The 18,210-nt window shown below is 46.9% G+C and overlaps 2 protein-coding genes and 1 non-coding gene across 3 annotated transcripts; 2 read left to right on the top strand and 1 right to left on the bottom strand.

The window, feature by feature from the left end:
* The first annotated feature begins 1,429 nt into the window (after positions 1 to 1,429).
* On the top strand, positions 1,430 to 7,662 carry RPL39 (ribosomal protein L39). The gene is made up of 3 exons (XM_006115409.4): positions 1,430 to 1,744; positions 2,963 to 3,066; positions 7,302 to 7,662. Exons 1-3 carry the CDS (start codon positions 1,445 to 1,447, stop codon positions 7,348 to 7,350), a joined length of 453 nt encoding a protein of 150 aa, XP_006115471.4. The 5' UTR covers positions 1,430 to 1,444; the 3' UTR covers positions 7,351 to 7,662.
* On the top strand, positions 6,629 to 6,760 carry LOC142818257 (small nucleolar RNA SNORA69). Its single transcript, XR_012895641.1, has one exon. It is a non-coding gene; the product is annotated as a small nucleolar RNA SNORA69 (small nucleolar RNA).
* Positions 7,510 to 17,820, bottom strand: SOWAHD (sosondowah ankyrin repeat domain family member D). Its single transcript, XM_006115410.5, has 2 exons — positions 16,849 to 17,820; positions 7,510 to 16,382 (listed from the first exon to the last, which is right to left on the bottom strand). The coding sequence occupies exon 2, from the start codon at positions 16,228 to 16,230 to the stop codon at positions 15,184 to 15,186; it is 1,047 nt and encodes a 348-aa protein (XP_006115472.3). The 5' UTR covers positions 16,231 to 16,382; positions 16,849 to 17,820; the 3' UTR covers positions 7,510 to 15,183.
* Positions 17,821 to 18,210: the final 390 nt, after the last annotated feature.

The raw sequence follows: 18,210 nt of genomic DNA, 5'->3' as shown, positions 1-18,210 counted from the left end.
GATTTTGAAAGTTTGTGGTGAAGTATCACCATGACCCTTGATAAACTGTTTTGGTGGTTAATTACTCTTACTGTCAGAAAATTATGCCTTATTTCCAGTTTATCTAGCTTCTGCTTCCAGCCATTAGCTCATATATCTTTCTCTTTCAAATGGAAAAACCCTATTAAATGTTTGTTCTCTCTGTTGCTACTTAAATCCTGTAATCAAGCCACCCCTTAGGTTAAACAGAGATGGCTAACTAGATATTTTTTAGTTCATCATTCAAAGTAGTTCTGATATTAACTTTTTACAATGGCTGTATAATTGCTAGAAAATTTGAATGAGTTCTGGTTTTTGTTTTTTGTGGATGTTTGCTTTTAAGCTTTTAAATACTTGTTCATACTGACAGTGAAGTATCACTTTTTGACCCCTTTCATGTGAAGGTGGTGATTAGTGATCTATTCCCTACCCAAAGAGACAGTAACTTGATTAATGGTATAAAGGAGTGGTAGTAACTCAATTTACCTTTCCTAAACCACAATTAGGACAGTGATATTTTAGCAAATTATATATGACACAAAGTAAAGCACGTTACCCAAGACAGCAGCAAAGAATACCTTCCAAAGTGAGTGATCCCAAAGCACTCCATGCATTCAACAAACTCCTCTCCAAATTATTGAACACACATCACTTGCAAAGCTAACTCTAGTATGCAACATCAGCTTATTCCAAAATACAGAGCAACTGCATAGTAAAGTCCAGGGGTTCAGGAAAGCAGAAAGTTAATTACAGGAGTTTTAATTGGACCAGGACAGATGGGCTAGCTGCACCACTGTCCTACAAAAAGCACTAAGGTGGTATTTAATTATTGAAAATTTCTGCTCGGAATTTCTGCTTGATATATCTGTTGAGATAAAGGTGCTATTTCTAGCAGCCCTAGAAATTGGTTTAACACAGATTCAGAGGCAGATAAATGTGAACGACTATTTATTGGAGCTTTCATGCTCCTGTAAGTTTTCCTATCCAAATACTGGTCTGACTTTGCCAGCAGCAAAGAGAGAGCCCCTGCTACGAGAAGCTTACATGTTATTTCATTGTAAGATGAGCTTTCTAAAATATGCTAATGTAGAATGCTTTCTACAAAACAACTTTTTTATAGTGAACTGTTTATTTTAAGAAAACATAAGATTTATTCATGAAACATATTAAGACCTTGTCTCTTCGGTTTTGGTGGAAGGCCCTACAAAAACGACACAGACTAAGCAGCTGGGGGGAGGGGGTTGAACAAGGGAAATAGGCTGGGTCTCTGGAGTGGGTTACAGCAGCTGTTAACAGACGTGGCCATAGCTGAGGGAACTTGGGGGGGCGGCTGCTGTTGCCCCGCGCGCCAGGGGATCTGCAGCCAGCTCTGGGTACTGGGGTCCCGGTTTGAGCCCCGTATGCCGGGGACCTCTACTGTCCCCCAATGCGCAGGGTCCCCCGGCCAGCGTGCCGGGCTTTGCTCCCGGCTTCAGCGGGGGGCAGCACCCCCACTTTTAAAACTGTTCCCGCGCCACTGGCTCTGGCTGCCCAGCGAGCTAGAGGTCCTGCGCCTACAGGCTGTCGCTCTAAGGCGGAACACGTGACAGAGCCAGCCTGCAGCGGGCCCCGGGAGCCGCTGGGTGTCGCTGTTCCTGCGGCCGCCCCATCAGCCCTTGCTCTCCAGCCCCGCCCCCTCCTTTCCTGCGCCGCCATTGTGGTGATCGGCTGGCCGCTCCGCACCATGGTGAGACTATCCGGCCCCATCCGCTGTTGTGCGAGCTGATCCGCGCTCGGCTCCGGGGCCCGGACCTGGAGGGGTCCCCCTCCCGCCCGGCTGGGGTGGAATTGGGGGCAGGAGCAGGGTCCGCCCCCTTCCCGGCCCGCTCCTAGCCGGAGCAGCCACGGCCGCCCGGGCAGGTTCCTGGTGGGAGCGAGCGAGGCCGCGCTAGGGGTGGGAGGAGGCTGGAGCTCGCCTGCAGCGTCCCAGGGTCTGAGGCCGGTGTTGTCCGCTGGGCCGCTCCCGTCCCTCGCTGTCCTCCAGCTGCTGCGGGCCTGAGACCCGTTACTGGGCGATGCGGAGCTTCCCAGCTCAGTAGGAAAAGGAGACGGGGGGGGGGTTAACCAGGGTAATGCACGTGGCCTTAATTCCTGGGGGGGCAGGGAGGTTGAGCACGCCCTGTTCCGGGAAGAGCCCCCCCCCTTTTGTGATAGCGTCAGCTTTGGAGTCAGGATTTGTGATCTTTTGAGATACCTGGGGAGATCTGGATGAAGTTATTTAATCCGACCTAGGCCTTTAGGTTCTGCTGCTCCTTCTGAGATCCTGTCCACTCCATGTTTGTCAGGCTCTGTGGCACAAGTGTAAGTGTGCTACAATCTTGTTTAAATAAACCGGTGCAGCTTTGACTAGGTTGATACTAAGGCAGGGTGGTCATATGTACACTAGGGATGTTAAGGACTAGTCGATTCCTCCTCCCTATCAGATAGAGGCAGCAAAGTAGGGGGGAGAGGATACTTCAAAGTGGTTGTGGAGCCTCGGGGTCACCTGGGACTCCCATGCTGCACTGCCAGTTTGAAGAGCGGAGCCCAGGATCAGCTGGGGAGTCCCCCACTGACCCTTGAAATGCACAGGAGCCCCTGCTGGAGACTTTTGTACATTTCAAAGCAGGACTTCCCCGCCTTTTGGGGCTTTTGTACATTTCAAAGGAGGAATGCAGAAGTGCCTATTGAATAAGTCGATGGAAATTCCATCAACTACTCGACTAATAAAATAATCAATAGTTAACATCCCTAATGTACACAAGTGCACTAGTTCTCAATCTGCTTAATTTTGCCCCTTTGGTTACCACTGATATTTCCATGTACAGGCAAGTCCTCACAGGATCGGGCTGCAGGGATTATCTCTGAATGCAACTTTTGTTATGAGAGTGCTTCCAATGGCTTTGCTTTATCTCTTTATTCTTAGTCGTCCCACAAGACATTCAAGATCAAGCGGTTCCTTGCCAAGAAGCAAAAGCAGAACCGGCCCATCCCACAATGGATTCGCATGAAAACTGGCAATAAGATCAGGTAAAAACAACTGAGAATTCACAGTTTGCCGCCACACTTGATCAAAATATATATAGAAAGGCCATATCTGCACTATACACTTCCATTGGCATAACTGTGTGTTTGGATTGTAGAGGTCTGTGATAAAGCTGTACTGGCGAAAGCCCTTAGTTATACAAGCTCCATTTGCAATATGAGTAGTGGCAGGTGGATGGAGAGAAGAATCTTGTATTCATGGATATATTGTCATGAAAAAACATGTATTACTAACCTTAGGTCATGTTAAGATACAGTTATTTCGAGAAAAAGCCCTCTCTCAAAATAACTGGTAAACCTCATTGTATGAGGAATAAGGATTATTTTGAGAGAAGGGTTTTCTCTCGAAATAACCGTGTCTTAACAGGGTCTGTTATTTTGAAATAGCGCCATAACACGAATATGCAAATGAAGCATGGGATATTTAAATCCCGGCTTCATTTGCAATTTCAAATGTCTTCATTTGCATCCCTCTATCGAAAGAGGGTGCAAGTGTAGACATACCCCCAGAGACTATCCAGTAGTCATGTAACCGCTAAGATTTCATGCGGTTACACAACTATTCAGTTACACAATATCTAACATCCCTAGAATTTAGTAGCACCTTAGCAATGAACAAAAACAAGCAAGAGCCTGTGACTTCACTGAAACCACAGGATGTACAGAATCCTGGCTCCGGCCTTTACGCCAGCTTTCCCCCAGCTCCTGCTTGCCCCCGCCCCACCTCTGTAGGAGGTGGGGAGGGGCAGGACTGGGGAGCTGGCTTTTAAGCCAGTTCCTCATGCGCACCATCTCCTGCTTACCCCACCCTTGCTGCCGCTGATAAGAGGCAGTGGGGCAGGGAGGGAATGTGTCTAGCCCACTACACAATGACATCCATACTAAATTCACTGCATTTTGGTCAATTTCAGAGTAATAGGATTTTTGAAATCATAGTAAGTCAATTGTTTAAATCTGAAATTTTACAGTGTTGTAATTGTAGGGGCTTGATCCAAAAAGGAGTTATAGGGACAGAAGTCAAAAGATAGTACTTCAGAAGCAGAAGCGCTGCTAAACAATTTGTGGGCTCACTGGATGATCAAGATGCTAAAAAAGAACTTGGAGACAATATGGCCATGGCGGAGACCATACATAATTTTGTCGGTCTTCACAGCTGAGGATGTGAGGGAGATTCCCAAACCATGGCTCTTCTTTTTAAGTCACATCTGATCTGAAGAACTGTTCTGGATTGAGGTATCATTAAAGAGTCTTGGAACAAATTGATAAACAGCAATAGGTCACCAGGACCAGATGGTTTCATCCAAGAGTTCTGATGGAATTCACATATGAAATTGCAGAGCTACTAACTATAACAGATGACTAGAGGATAGCTAATGTGACACCAATTTTTTCAAAAGGACTCCAGAGGCATGCCTGGCAGTTAACAGGTCAATAAGCCTAATATCAGTATCGGGCAAGGTGATTGAAACTATAGTAAAGAACCAAATTGCCAGGCACATAGATGACTATAATTTGCTGGGGAAGAGTCAGTCTCCCAGAATTCTTTGAGGGGGTCAACAAGCATATGGAGAAGGAGGATCCAGTATATTTAGATTTTCAGAAAGCCTTTGACAGGGTCCTTCATCAAAGGCCCGTAAGCAAAGTAAGCCTGTCATAGGAAGAGAGAAGGATCCTCTCGTGGATTAGAAACTGGTTAAAAGATAGAAACAGTAAAAACAAGTGGCTAGTTTTTTCAAAATGGAGAAAGGTGTTACACAGAGGTCTGTACGGGACCAGTCTTATTCAACATATGCATAAATGATCTGGAAAAGGGGGTAAACAGTGAAATGGCAAAATTTGCAGATGATTCAAAACTACTGAGGCTGGTTAAATCCCAACCAGACTGCAAGGAGTTTCAAAAGGAACTCACAAAAATGGGTGACTAGGCAACAAAATTGTAGATGAGATTTAATGTTGATAAATGCAGAGTAAGGCACATTGGAAAACATAACCCCAACTATGCATGTAAAAAGTTGGGGCTATAAGTTAGCTGTTGGCGCTCAAGAGAAATCTTGTTGTCATGTTTGGATAATTTTCTGAAGACATCTACACATTGTGCAGCATAGTCAAAAAAGCAAACATGTTGGGACTCATTAAGAAAGGGATGGGTAATAAGACAGAAATTAGCATATTGCCTCTGTATAAATCAGGGGTGTTAAAAAGCAGTTAATTAGGTAAGTTAGTGGTTACACAATGGAGGCTCTGCCGTATAAAGCTTCTACGGCAGAGCCCACAGTACATCTGGCTCCAAAGGAGCCAATGCAAGCCAGAAGCTGACTTTTAAGCTGGCTTCTGACATGCACCAGCCAACAGTTTTAAACAGTCACATTATTATGTCCTTGGTATAAATCCATTGTATGCTCACATCTTGAATAGTGATGTGGTTGCCTCATCTCAAAAAGGATATATTAGAATTGTGAAAGGTTCAGAAACGGGCAATAGAAATTATTAGGGGGTGTGAAATGGCTGCCCATGTGAGAAATGACGACTGGGACTTTTCAACTTGTCTTCAGAGGTGGGCATTGCTACCAGATTCTGGCCACCCAGCTCTGAAGGCAGCACAGAAGTAAGGGCAGTCCCCTAACATAACCTTGCTAACCCTAACCCTCTGCAACTGCCTTTTGGGTCAGAACCCCCAATTTGAGAAACACTGGACTCCCCTGTGAAATCTGTATCGATTAGGATAAAACCACACAGAATACCAGCTTTAATGTTGGGAGACCAGATTTCATGGGCCATGACGAGTTTTTTTGTGGCCATGAATTTAGTAGGGCCCTATTGCCCACAAACTACAACAAAACTTAAAACAGTCACAATGTATTTCTCTTTTACGTAGTCTGTAATACTTGAAGTTGTAAGGCAGAGTCAGGGGTGCATTTCTTAAAGTATCTTAATTTTTTTCAAAAATAACAAGGAGTCCTGTGGCATCTTAAAGACTAATAGATTTATTTGGAGTAGGGATGTCCGATTAACAGATAAGGACTTGATTAGTTCTGATTAACAGGGTACGGGCTGGAGCAACTCCCTGCCTGCCAGGGGCAGGGGGCTGCTCCAGCCTCGCTGTGGGCCTGCTGCAGATAGGGGCCACTTGTCCGGAGCAGTATCTAAGCTATGCAATTTGAGTTATGATAGTGACATAACTCAAGATAATGTACCTCAGATCTATTGATGGGTTAATAGGAAAAGCCCTCAAACCCTTCCTATCCTCAAAGTCTGAGCAATCACTAGACCCGATAAATCGATCCCAGTGGATTAGTCTTCACAGTCTGATGCAAGCTCACAGTTTTATTGCTGTCATTACAATTAATTTGCTCTCTGTTCTTAAGTCACTTAGCTCTGCCTTGGTTTATCCACTTGTAAAAGGGGCACAGTACCTATCTAGCTGTGTTGCAGGCATGTGGAGAGTTAGTGTCACTAAAGTGCATAATTTTATTTATTTTTGACTTCCAGCACTTGGGCAGAAAACTGATGCTTTTGATGCATTAGTTTTCTGCCCAAAATATTTGATAAAGCAGGCTGCAATTACAGTGCTTCATTCTGTGGGAGTACTGCCATTTTCCTGCTGAGAGTAATGCTGTTAATATTGCCTTTGATTTCACCTATCCATTGGTGAAATTACTAACTATTAACATGGACACACGCATGACATTTTTAGTTTTGGATTGTGCCAGTTTTGAATGCTTTAAAGGATTTATTTCCCTAGAAAAAGTGCTTTCTCCATGCTGCAATGCACTGCACTTATAGTCTCAAGAATCCACTTCTGTTGGGAATGGGAATGTTTTATTTTGGTAAAAATGGTACGATGTTTTTAAGAGCTAGCCAGTTCTTTACTGCCAGCACTGACCTCATGATTTTTAGGATAGTGGCACAGTGTATGCACATAATCAGTGCTGCTGTTTCTAGGTAAGTATGCTTCTGAGAACTTTCACTTTTTTGCAGTTGCTAATATTAATCCAGTATGGGTTCATATACCTAGTGAGAGAGGAAAGCATGTACATATGGAAACCAGTTTAAAAAATTAATCTGAAGTAATTTAACATAAATTGATTGACCAACTCCCAACTAAACTGTTACAAGACATTCCAGCTCCTTACTGCTGAGTTAATTCTGAATGTGATTGTGATCTACATTACAGACGCTCAAATGTGCCTTGCTTATTAAGTGTGGTGCTTTTGTTGTAGGTACAACTCCAAAAGGAGGCATTGGAGAAGGACCAAGCTGGGCTTGTAAAGAACTGCTCACATGGGAACTCTGATGACACAAATGTCTCCTGCCCCAAGACCTGAAATACTCGTTGCTATAAAAACCACCAATGATTCATTTTGGAATGTTGAATCTTGTTTACTGCCTCCTTCCCTCCACAACAAAAAATCCAAACTGTGGTCTTGAAAGATAACCTTCAACAGACTCTTTGGAATAAGTGTAATTGAAAAAATAAAACTGTTTCATTGGGGTTTATTTCTGTGCTCACATATTGTTGACTTAATTTGTATTGCCGGTTTACAGGTTTGTTAATAAATATGAGCATTATTGATCCTTTAATGATTCTGGATGAATTTTATTACATGGAGTATGTGAGATGGTTGGGTCATCTGGAGAATAAAGACAAATTAATGTGAGCATGTATCACTGAGACTTGATCATGCCATCTCAGTCTCTATCTGTATGAAAAACTTAAGTTGGCTATGCCCTCCAAAGCTCATGATACCAACATGTTTTGTTAGTCTTTAAAGTGCTACCAGACTTTGTTGTTTTTTAAGTTTTTCCTGTTACGGACTAACTCGGCTACCCCTCTGAAGCTTTTCTATCTCTATGGTTTAACATGAGCAAACAAAACCAATATCTCCCTCTTGTACCCTTTTGCCATAATGATATGTGAACAACTAAACTTGAGAGAGAGTTTAGAAATATGGGCTTGCCTTTAAAAGAAAATACAAATCTCAATTTAGGAGAGGTGACTGAACTAATAAAGCTCAGCAGGATAGCAATGTTAGTCTGTAACTTTGAGGGTCACAGTTATGTATAATGTGCAAGGGATTCCACATGAATGAGCAAAATAATTGAATCCTTCTCAAGTAAACTGGAAAATCTCCACTTACAGGCCATTCCATCTTGTATTGTCCTAGTGCTTATAAACTGCTGTATGCATCTTACCTATTACATACAGCTAATATTTTCAATTTTTAACAGTCTGCCCAGTCTGTTTTATCTGATACAACCCTTTTGTACACTGAAGGCCAGATTTTCAAAGGTATTTAAGAATTGGTCTGCATTTTCAGAATCTTGAGTAGCTTTAAAAATCTGATCCCAAGTCCTTTTGCAGTGATTTTAATGTCAAATTGCACGGAATCGCAAGCAGTATATTTGAGAAAATGGCACAGAGTAATCCACATGCATTCAGCTAGGAGGCACAAATATTTTGTTGCAAATCCAAAAGTGATGCATTAAGAAAACCTTACACAGTCAATTATTCTCAAATAACTAGATTTAATTTTGGAAACTTGCATTTTGATAGTCATTGCAATCCACAGAAGATTTTGGAGGGGTATAAAATAAAAGGTCAACAGTGAGATGTTGGGGATGACTGAAGGTGGAAATCTTTCCAATTAGAGTTCTGGGTGACTTAGCTGAACAGAAGTGGGAGCATTTATCAGACCAATTGAATTGTTAATGCTTCTAGATACAACAATCAAAAAATTGATTCTTTAGGAAGGCAGGATGAGGTTTTTTAGTGGGAGGCCGTGGGAGGGAGGAGGAATAGACAGGATTATAATTGGTTGAGTCATCAGTCCCCTGAAATATTTTATGCCTGCACTCTACAGTAATGACCCTTAGCTAGATGACACAATTATATAGATTCTTGAAAGCAAAGATGGAAGTTCTACAAAGGTCTTGTTAGTGGGGAGAACTGAAGCACAGCAACATTGTGATTTGCTCAAGGTCATGCTGACTCGGCATCAGAGGGGACCAAGTCCCCTCTTGATCCCTTGCTCTGCACCATGTTGGGTCCAGTATGTACATTTTGTTTACCTGGAAATAACTATGGTCATACTTTTGTGTACTGATTTAGCTGAGACCAAGTGAGCTTGTTGCTGAATGGAGCAGAGGAGTGAGCTGTAATTGCTGTCCCTTCTGGGGGAATTTAGTTGAAATTAACCTTTAAGCTTTTTTTCACCACACCTTGTGGGACCAGCAGAGTGTTTACAATAAGTGGAGCTGATCTTTTTAATGACGTTCACAGCAAGTCAATGCTAAGGTGCAGTGTGTGCTAAGTTAGGTCACATACTTTGCATAAAGCAGGCAGCTTGTGGGGCTTTACACAACTGCCAGTCTCTCCAAAGGCCTTACTGGAAAGGCCATAGACAAGAAAGGTTCATGTCCGCCGTTCAGTCAGTTGAGTATTGAGCAGTGACTGGGAGGGGGGACAAAGCCGTGTTAACGAGCACAAATATCACCTTTCCCAGAAACAGACTTGCTAGCTAGCCAATTTGAAAAAAAAATCTTAAAAGCAAAAGAAACAAAACAGGAACATGCAAAGGACATTAGTTTCTGTTCCATTTAGGCCTACTAAGCAAAAGAGACAATTGTACATTATATTGAGTTGCAATAAATGCCTACATAAAAATTGCAATGATTTGGATGTGTACATATATGTCTACATTGGACGACAGAATGATGTCATTGGCGTAGTCTCCCTTCCCCCAGTTCATGTTTACCTCCATACAGGGTGCCTCACTAGCCGTTCCAGGAAGCTCCTCTGGCTCTTACATCGCTCCCCCACAGGGTCGTCATCTTAGGACACCAACAGCTCCTGCTCCTGGCCACCTTCCACACTGACGGGTCTCTTCCCCTGCAGCCCTTCCTCACACACCGCCACGTTTCCATTGCCACCAGCCGGCCCAAACTGTGACCCTGCATCACCAGCCCCTTTACTCACTGCCCTGCCGAGACCCCCGTTCACTCATACCCCCAGCCTCCTCGCTGCCCTGCCAAAATCCTGCACCTCCAGCCCCCTCGCTCACTGGGACGCCGCATCCCCCCGCGAGGTTGAAGCACCAGCACCAGCTTCCTGCAAGGGGGTAGGAGAGGGAAGACAGTCCTGAGGCTCCCCACCGGATCTGGCTTGTGGGGATGAAGCATCTGCACGCGCTCCTCCCGGGTGGGGGAACAGGAGCACAGAGATGCGCTTCCTAGAGCCTTTTCCCACTGCTTGGCAGGGCGGTGAATGAGGGGACTGAGGGTGTGAGGTCTCAGCTTGCGGGGGGTGAGGCTGGAGCACCAGTGTGGGCTCCTAGTATGGCCCCAGCCCCATCACCGCCCTGGTGAAACCCTGCACTCCCAGCCTCCTCACACATCCCCTTCACTGAGACTCTGCACTCTCAGCCCCCTCACTCATCCCTTCAACCAAGACCTCACACCCCCCAGCCCACTCCAGCACCCTCCCACCTGGCCAAACACCTACCCCCAGAGAGAGGGGGGGTTGGTGAGTGTAACTCTCACACTCTGGCTACGAAAGCTGCCAGAGAGAGGAAGGTTGGTGAGCATAGCAAGCGGGGGTCATAGCCCCCTAGTTTTTCCTAAAGGTAATTAAAGACTTTAGGAAAAATTGTCTGGGTGGCCATGAGCAAGAGTTAGTGACTGCACCTTGAGGCTATTACAAATGTCTAGTGAGACTTCCTTGGGCTAGTGGTCTGTATCAACCTCAGGACCCATCAGTCATATTTAATCTTCCAGTAGTCCTTTTGGGGGATGTGCGAGGTAAGTGATTTCAGCATCATTGGAGAAGGGAGATAAGTCTACAATAGAGATATCAGCTAGTAGTCAACTAGCTCAGTGTTTCTCAACCTCAGGGGTACTTCAGAGAAGTCTGGGGGGTATGTCAACACAGCTGAAATTTGGAGAATCCTGAATTTTTGTTTTAAAATTTACAGCACTTTATTATTTTTGTACTTTTTACACCCAAAAATCTCATTGCCCACCCAGCTACGATTAAGTTGGTTAAACTAATGTGTTGCAATGGTAGAAAAAAAAATTGTGTGTCTGAAAACTATAGGTACTAGGGGTACTTTTTTTTTTTTTTTTGAAAAGGGGATACTTTATTAAAAAAAAGGTTGAGAAACACTGAACTAGATGATTAACTGGTAAATCTAGGCTTATCAGTTAACCCAGGGGTGGGGAATCTTTTTTGAGCTGGGGGCTGCTGACCCACAGAAAAATCACAGTTGGGGGCAGCACACAAGTGAGAAACAAACAAAGAAACAAAGCCTCACTGATGTGGCCCTCAACTGAGAAGGAGAAAGACACCCCCCACATGCCCCTCTCACACCAGAGCTTAGAGAGACCCAGGCTAATAGATTTTGTGTGCTCCATCCCCGTGGTGGTGGGGCGGGGGGCTGGAATACCTGCATGGGCTCCCCAATGCTGGGGGGGCCCTGAGCCTTGGGGGCCAGATCCAGGTAAGCCAGGAGCCACATCCGGGCCTGAGATTCCTCACCCCTGATAACCTGTTGACTACTCATATTTCCCCCCCACCCCATGCTGCCTCTGTGGGTTGCAGGATCCTAGCCACTACACGCCCCATGCTGCCAGCTGCTGCTGGCCCTGCAGGCTCCTTGCTTCCCACCTGTGCTCCCTAGGGGAGTTTAAAGGGTAACAGGCACTAATAAGCATCGGCTTATCAGTTAAACAGTTAACCGTTTAACCTCTTACATCCCTACTAGGAACTGACCAGTCTGTGCTCATTATCTGAGCTGAGTGAAATGCAGAGTAAATTAAATGGGCTGGGTTTAGTAATCAAAGATGCTGTTAATGCAATAAGTGAGAATGTTTGTTTCACAGATATTTTAAATATGACTGTTTCTGGAGGTGTAAAATGTGCAGCTGAGGTGAGAGGGCCTGAGAGTGCTAGCTATGGCTTGGGACTCTGAGGCTATGTCTACACTCGTTGCTTCTTAAGCAAGAAATATGCAAATGAGGCTAAGAGTTGAATATCGCCGAGCCTCATTTGCATACCTAATGAGCTGCCATTTTTGCAGAAGAGGCTCTTGCACCAGAAGGAGCTGTCTACACTGCCCCTTCTTGCGCAAGAAAAACCCTCTTGCACAATGCTGCTACTCTGATTATTTTCTGGAATAATGGAGAACTCATTGCTATGCAAGGGGGGGAGGGTCAACACGTGGCCCAAGTAAGCTGTGGGCAGAGGATGGCCAGGAAGACTGGTAGAAGGGTCGGCAGGAGAGGGGCCAGAAATGACCTCCACTGGGCTGGAAAAATCCCTCATCCAGGACCAGTCAGGTCCCCCAGGTGCCGGACCAGGGAGGTCCAACCTGTAACTTGAGTCCCCTTAATTGGTAAGCATAAGGTTTACTGGTACACTTACTGGTTAACCTGCCCTTGCTGGTGAATGTTAATGGCAGACAGCTGCATCAGGCTGAAGCAGCCCCGGCCTCAAAGGGGCCAGTAGGGATGTTAGTGATTAATTGAATAGTTGTGTAACCGCACAAAATATTATCAGTTACAGGGCTGTCAGATAGTCCCAGGGAAGGGCCAGCAGCTAGTGCGCTCCTAGCCCCACATCTGGGGAGTCCCCTGCCATCCTGCATTGCTGCCTCTTTGTCAGAGGCAAGAGGCAGCAGTGTGGGGTGGCAGCAGCGACAGAGATGCTGCACTGGCATCCCACAGAGCAGCCTCTGTCTGCAGCGAACCTGGGACCACTGGAGACAGAGGCTGCTCCACGGCAGTCTACCCTGTCTCCCCATTCTGCAATAGAGACAGCAGCACTGGGGTGGGGAGGGGCAGGCGGCTCTGCGGCTCTGGTATCCTGCTCCCCACCCTTGCTGCCTCTGATACAGAGGCAGCAGGCGGGCAGGGAATGCGAGTAGTCAGTATGATTAACTGATAAGCACAGGCTTATTGGTTCATTGTGTAGTCGACTACATGTTGACATTCCTACCGGGCAGTGGGACCCCACAGCTGTGGCAGGACCCTATGGCAGTGGCAGGGCCTGGCGGCAGGCCTTAAATTAAAACAGTTTACTGGTTAAGTGCTAGCATGTAGCCTCCCTATCTCAGAGCCCATCTTATAATTCCAGAGCTGTCAGAGGGCAAATATCATTTTCCCTTATGAATGGAATCCAGAGAAGATGAGCATGGAACACCAGAAGGCCGTTTTACAGTCACTTTTCAAGGTGGAACCACATTGTCAATAAAGGGGAGGGTTAAAAACAATGAGACTGATTCTGTGTAAAACCAAGACTGAGGCAGCTGTTAGTTTTAGGTCGTTGCGAGGCAGCCCCGAAACTTAAAACAAGTTGGGCAAAGTTGCATTTTTCTGATAAATAACATACACGTCAGACGGGCGAGTAGAAAAGGATTTATCTTTTTAATGCTTTCAAATCTGAGCAGCGATACATTAGAAAGAGGGATTAATAACCACTCCCTCCCTTGTTTCTCTGGAGTGTCTGTACATTATTGTTTATTGTTCTTATCTATGTGCCTTTTCTATTTCCCAGAACAATGGCTCCTCCTACCTAGGAATGTGAGCTAAGTTCCTTTCCTCTGCATGGCACCTACCTGCACTAACTTCTGCCTAATCTGGCCCCTTTCCCCACCCCCCAGCAGAGCTGACTGATGTCTATAGGGAGACAGGGTCCAGGGAACAGGTAGGGAGCATGAGAAGGTATCCCATTTAGCACTTAAAATTTTGCCTATGGTGCCTTGAGTCTCCTATCATGCCACTTCGGGCTTTATAATTTAAAATCCTCAAACCCAGGTGGTCAGAAGATGTCAGAGTGTTCCTAAGGTCCTTCCTTTTCTCTACGTTGTGTCCATTCTTTGCGAGTGCTGGAGCTGTTTAAATAAAGCTGCTGCCTGCCTGACCACCATTTTCTCTGTGCTCCAGGACTGGAGTCTAATTGGGGACTCAAGTTTCTATTTGACACAGCAGATTTCTTCTGGGAAAAGAAATGCAAATGATCTTTTTTCAGTGCGTTTTGAATGCACATGCAGTTTAGTGGCATTACCTGTTTTCTATGTTTTCCTCCATGTTCTTTCTTAGAAGAGACATGTACAGGAAATGAAGACGTTTGTCTCTGGAGTTTCAGTGGCTGCTTCTTTCCCCACCTGGAGTCCAAACTCTGAGACCTCTCAATGAGTCACCGTGGAATGATTTATGACACACTGCTAGCTCTGGCTGTCCGCTGTCCTCCCAGCAGCCTGCAGACAACAGTCGCTCTAATCTTACAGCCTCCCCGTGCAGTGGCGACAGGCATTTTCCTCATTTGGAAAAGAGGAAACTGAGGCAGTGAGCGATAAAGTGACTTGACCAAAGTCACATGAGAAGCCAGAAATAGCCTGCAAGTTCTCCTGCCACCCAGTCCTGTGTTTTAACCACACAATTGGGCTTCCTCTGCTACTCCATCCTGTGACTTGTGCAGGGGGGAAATGTCGGCAGCGACAACAGCACTAAAAGTAAAAGCACCTCTTTCCATATTGCTGTTCTCAGTCACAGCGCTGGAGCAAGCAGGGAAACAATGTAAACAAAGCAGACGGGATTGCTTATAAGGCATTCTCAACATCCCCATGCTTTATAGGCCCATGCCCTGGCCAGCTGTGAACAACATAAGGAGCCAGGCCTGTGTGGGGCACTTGCATGGGGGTGGAGGATGGCAGGCTGCACTTCTGGGTCTCCATTCACGGTGGAGAGGTTAAAGAAGCAGCAGAAGAAATGTCACTGTCAGAGGCTTCCATTGTTCAAGCAGAATAGTTCCTGAGAGCCAAATCCTGCCCCCAAGGTACACAGGCACAAAGGCTAAGCACGCGGCTTGCAAGGGGCGTGGTGCAGGATCCAAGTCTGCACAGGTTTGCAAAAGCCTTAGTCAATGGCTCTTGAGTAATCTCTGTGCCTCAGCACCCATGGGTTAGTACCAGTTCCACAGTTGTCTCCTCTACCAAACCTTGCCATACCCCGGTTCTCCATACCTCACCTCCCCTAGCCCTAACCAAGCTGCTCTTCACAACCAATTCATAGGCCACATCAAACTGAGTCTTAGGCACAGAGGACAACTTAAAGGTCTTGGAAGAAGGAAAGTGCCTGTCTGAACATGTTCCTCAAGGAGGGCAGCCTGAAGAACATCTGACTGTTCCTTTCAGCACCAGAGTCCCCAGCCCTTCTGGATGGCTTGCAGTTGTTGTTGGTGTTCCAGGCACCTAGCTGGGCCAGGTCATCCTCTAAAGCCCCTGACAGCTCCTTCAGCTCCCTGGAGGCATCTGCTTTCAGGTACTGCCAGGCTTTGTGGCCGCTGTGGTCCCGCAGGCTCGTGTTGGCACCGTAGGCTCCCACCAGAACCTTAATGACCATCTCATGGCCCTGCAGGGCAGCCAGATGCAGGGGGGTCAGCCCACCGCTGGCTGTGGGAATGTTGACATCCGCATGATAACCCTTCTTCTCTGCACAGGTGATCACCTCAATCAGCGCCTCATGGTTGCCATGCTTGGCCAGCCAATGGAGGGCTGTGAAGCCCGTCACAAAATCTCTTCTGCCCAGCAGGCTGGGATCCACATCTAGCAATCTCAGGATGCCCTGCGGGTTCCCCTGGGCCACAGTCAGCATCCACTCATGCTCTAGGGGGTCTAGAGCTAAGGACAAGTCCTCAGGGTTCTGTTCCAACTTCTGCTCCAGCTCTTGGGGTATCCCCACAGTAGTGCTGCTGCTGCTGGCTATCTTCTGAGCAGCTGCAAGCCACATGGCTCCCTCAGCTCCACTGCTCTGCAGCAGGAACTCCTTCAGACCTCTCCGCCGCGTGCTGCCCTGGCCTATGGAGAGCCGGGCGGTGTCAGAGCCCACTTCCCAGTTACCTGAACCTCTGCTACATCTGCCCAGGCTCCTGATCAGGTCCCGCTTCTGTGACTGGCGGAGACTCACCTTCCCCGCTGCTGCTGCGGATGATGATAATGCCTGGACTCTGGGGTTGGGCATCTGCCTGTCTTTAAGTGCCTCTGCGTGAGACTGGGAAGCCTCTGGCAACACACATGGCTCAGTGCCCTTTGGTACCTCCAGACTCTCTTCCTTCTGCATCCCGGCCATGCTGCCTCCTCTGGCAAGCTTCACCATCCCCAAGATCTCCTCCTGTGGCTCCCCAGAGGCATCCGGCTCCCTTTAAAGCATGTTCAAGGCTCTCTTGGCTGGAGCGCTTCCCTGTCCCGATGAGATTCTGACTCCAATCCCCACCAGAGCTCTCCGGTTGCAGAGCTTCCTGAGTCTGCCTTAGAAACGTTGCAAAGAGGAACCAGCGTTTAGTTTCTGTGCTCAGGGGAAGACACACTTGTTGTGAAATAAGTTACAAGCGGCAGCAGGCAGCACACCCTTCAGCTGATCAACTGATTTTCAAAGACTTTGCTGCCTGCCATTTATTTACCAAAGAGAGGCTAGAGCAATTTCCTCCTTTTCCCAGCCCCTCCTCTCCAAGCTACCTGCTCCCTGGTGCTTAACATTCAATAACTCCCCAGACAGCGGCTGTGTTTTCTCTCCTCTCTAGGTTTTGGTGACTTGTATTTCAACACAGCTACACGGCACCCCACTGTCCAGCTAGAACTGCAGATCCTGGACCTGTTTGACTTCCTCCTGTCTACAGGCAAATCCATGGTAACAGCAGCCGAAAGAAAAATGTTGCTCAGGTCATTCAAGCTGAAAATAAGCAGTGACTTTTCCACTGGACTGACTACTGCTTACCTTTCCAATTGCTCCTGTGCTGGGAGAGAAAATAGAGCTCCGGGTAGGCAGTATTCCCACCCTGTGTCTCGCTGGGCACCTTGAGGGCTGCTGCCGGCTGCAGGGCCCCTCCTCCTCTTCCTGTGGGTTCTTGCACACCAGCCTGCTCCTTGCCAAGTTCCTTTGTGCAAAGGTTGCCACTTGTAAGTTTTGCTGTGCAGTAAAAGCTGTGGTGGGACCTTTGTCCTTGCTTTCAACGGAGACAGATTAAGCTGCTGCACGTGACTCTTCCGCTGCACGGCTGGCATTCCCCTCCACCGCTGGTGATGTGAAACCGAATGCACCCGTTCCCAGTGAGCAGAAAAACATATGCATGGGCCACAGCCCTAAAGCCTGTGAAGTCACAACTATGGGCCCCAAAAGGAGGGTTGCAAGTAAAACCAGTTGGGCCAGGCACTTTAAAGGATTCCCCTTAAGCATAAATGGCCTGATGATGCCCGGGAATGAAAGTGAGAGATGTCTGTAGTTGTGTGGGTTAGAGGTCACTGCAGCTACTCTACAGGCTGAATATTTCTAGGAGGTCCTTGTTTTTCCATTCAACGAGACGCTAAAGATCAGTTCAAAGCGGCTACTCCCCCTCCCCTGGAAACTCCCTGTGATGAAGTGCGGCACATGTGTGGGAGTGTGCATCAGAGACAGATGGATTGGCTGCCATCTGCTGGATGGAATCAGAACTGCTTGACTGTGTGTCATGGGCTCTATACTGCTGGCAGCTAAAGGAGATTCTCCTAACTCAAGTCCTAGTGGCTTTTAGAGCAGCAGGATCTGAGTCCTATGCCTTCCATTGCCTTGGAGTTCCGACTAACCACTTCTGTGCAGCAAAGCGATACCCCCAGCTATGAACACACATGCACAAAGATCACAGGAAATACAGAAGGGATGCAGCTTCCATTTTAAGACACCCAACAATCTAAAAGGTATAATCGCTGGGAGGTCATTTAATTTACCTCTTGATTAAGAAGCCCTTTGATACGGCAAACAGTGTCCCTTTGGCAATAACCTCTCCTCCCTGAGAGGCAAGAAGCACCAGCAGCCATGCAAGCTCCGGAGAACTGTCACTTCCCCTTTTAACTCCAGATTAACACAGAACTGGAACTACGCTATTAGCAGCATCAGGCTGCTGACGCTTGATTCAGAGCCTGCCGTAACGGTGTGATCAGGCTGTGGCACACTCATGCTGCTCTCAGAGTCCAGGAGTCAGCTGACTTTTGGAAGGTAAAAGCTAATGACAGAAGTGGCGGCGGGGGAGGGAGGGGGGCAGGACTCCTCTCCAATGCCCCAGTGAAACGATGGCCACTGAAAAAGCCCCTCTTTGGTCACTCC

Source organism: Pelodiscus sinensis, chromosome 13 (assembly GCF_052426305.1).
Source record: "Pelodiscus sinensis isolate ZL-2025 chromosome 13, ASM5242630v1, whole genome shotgun sequence".
In the NCBI taxonomy this organism is placed as follows: Eukaryota; Metazoa; Chordata; order Testudines; family Trionychidae; genus Pelodiscus; species Pelodiscus sinensis.
Note: the sequence above shows the minus strand (reverse complement) of the source record. Positions and strands in the feature narration are given on the sequence as shown.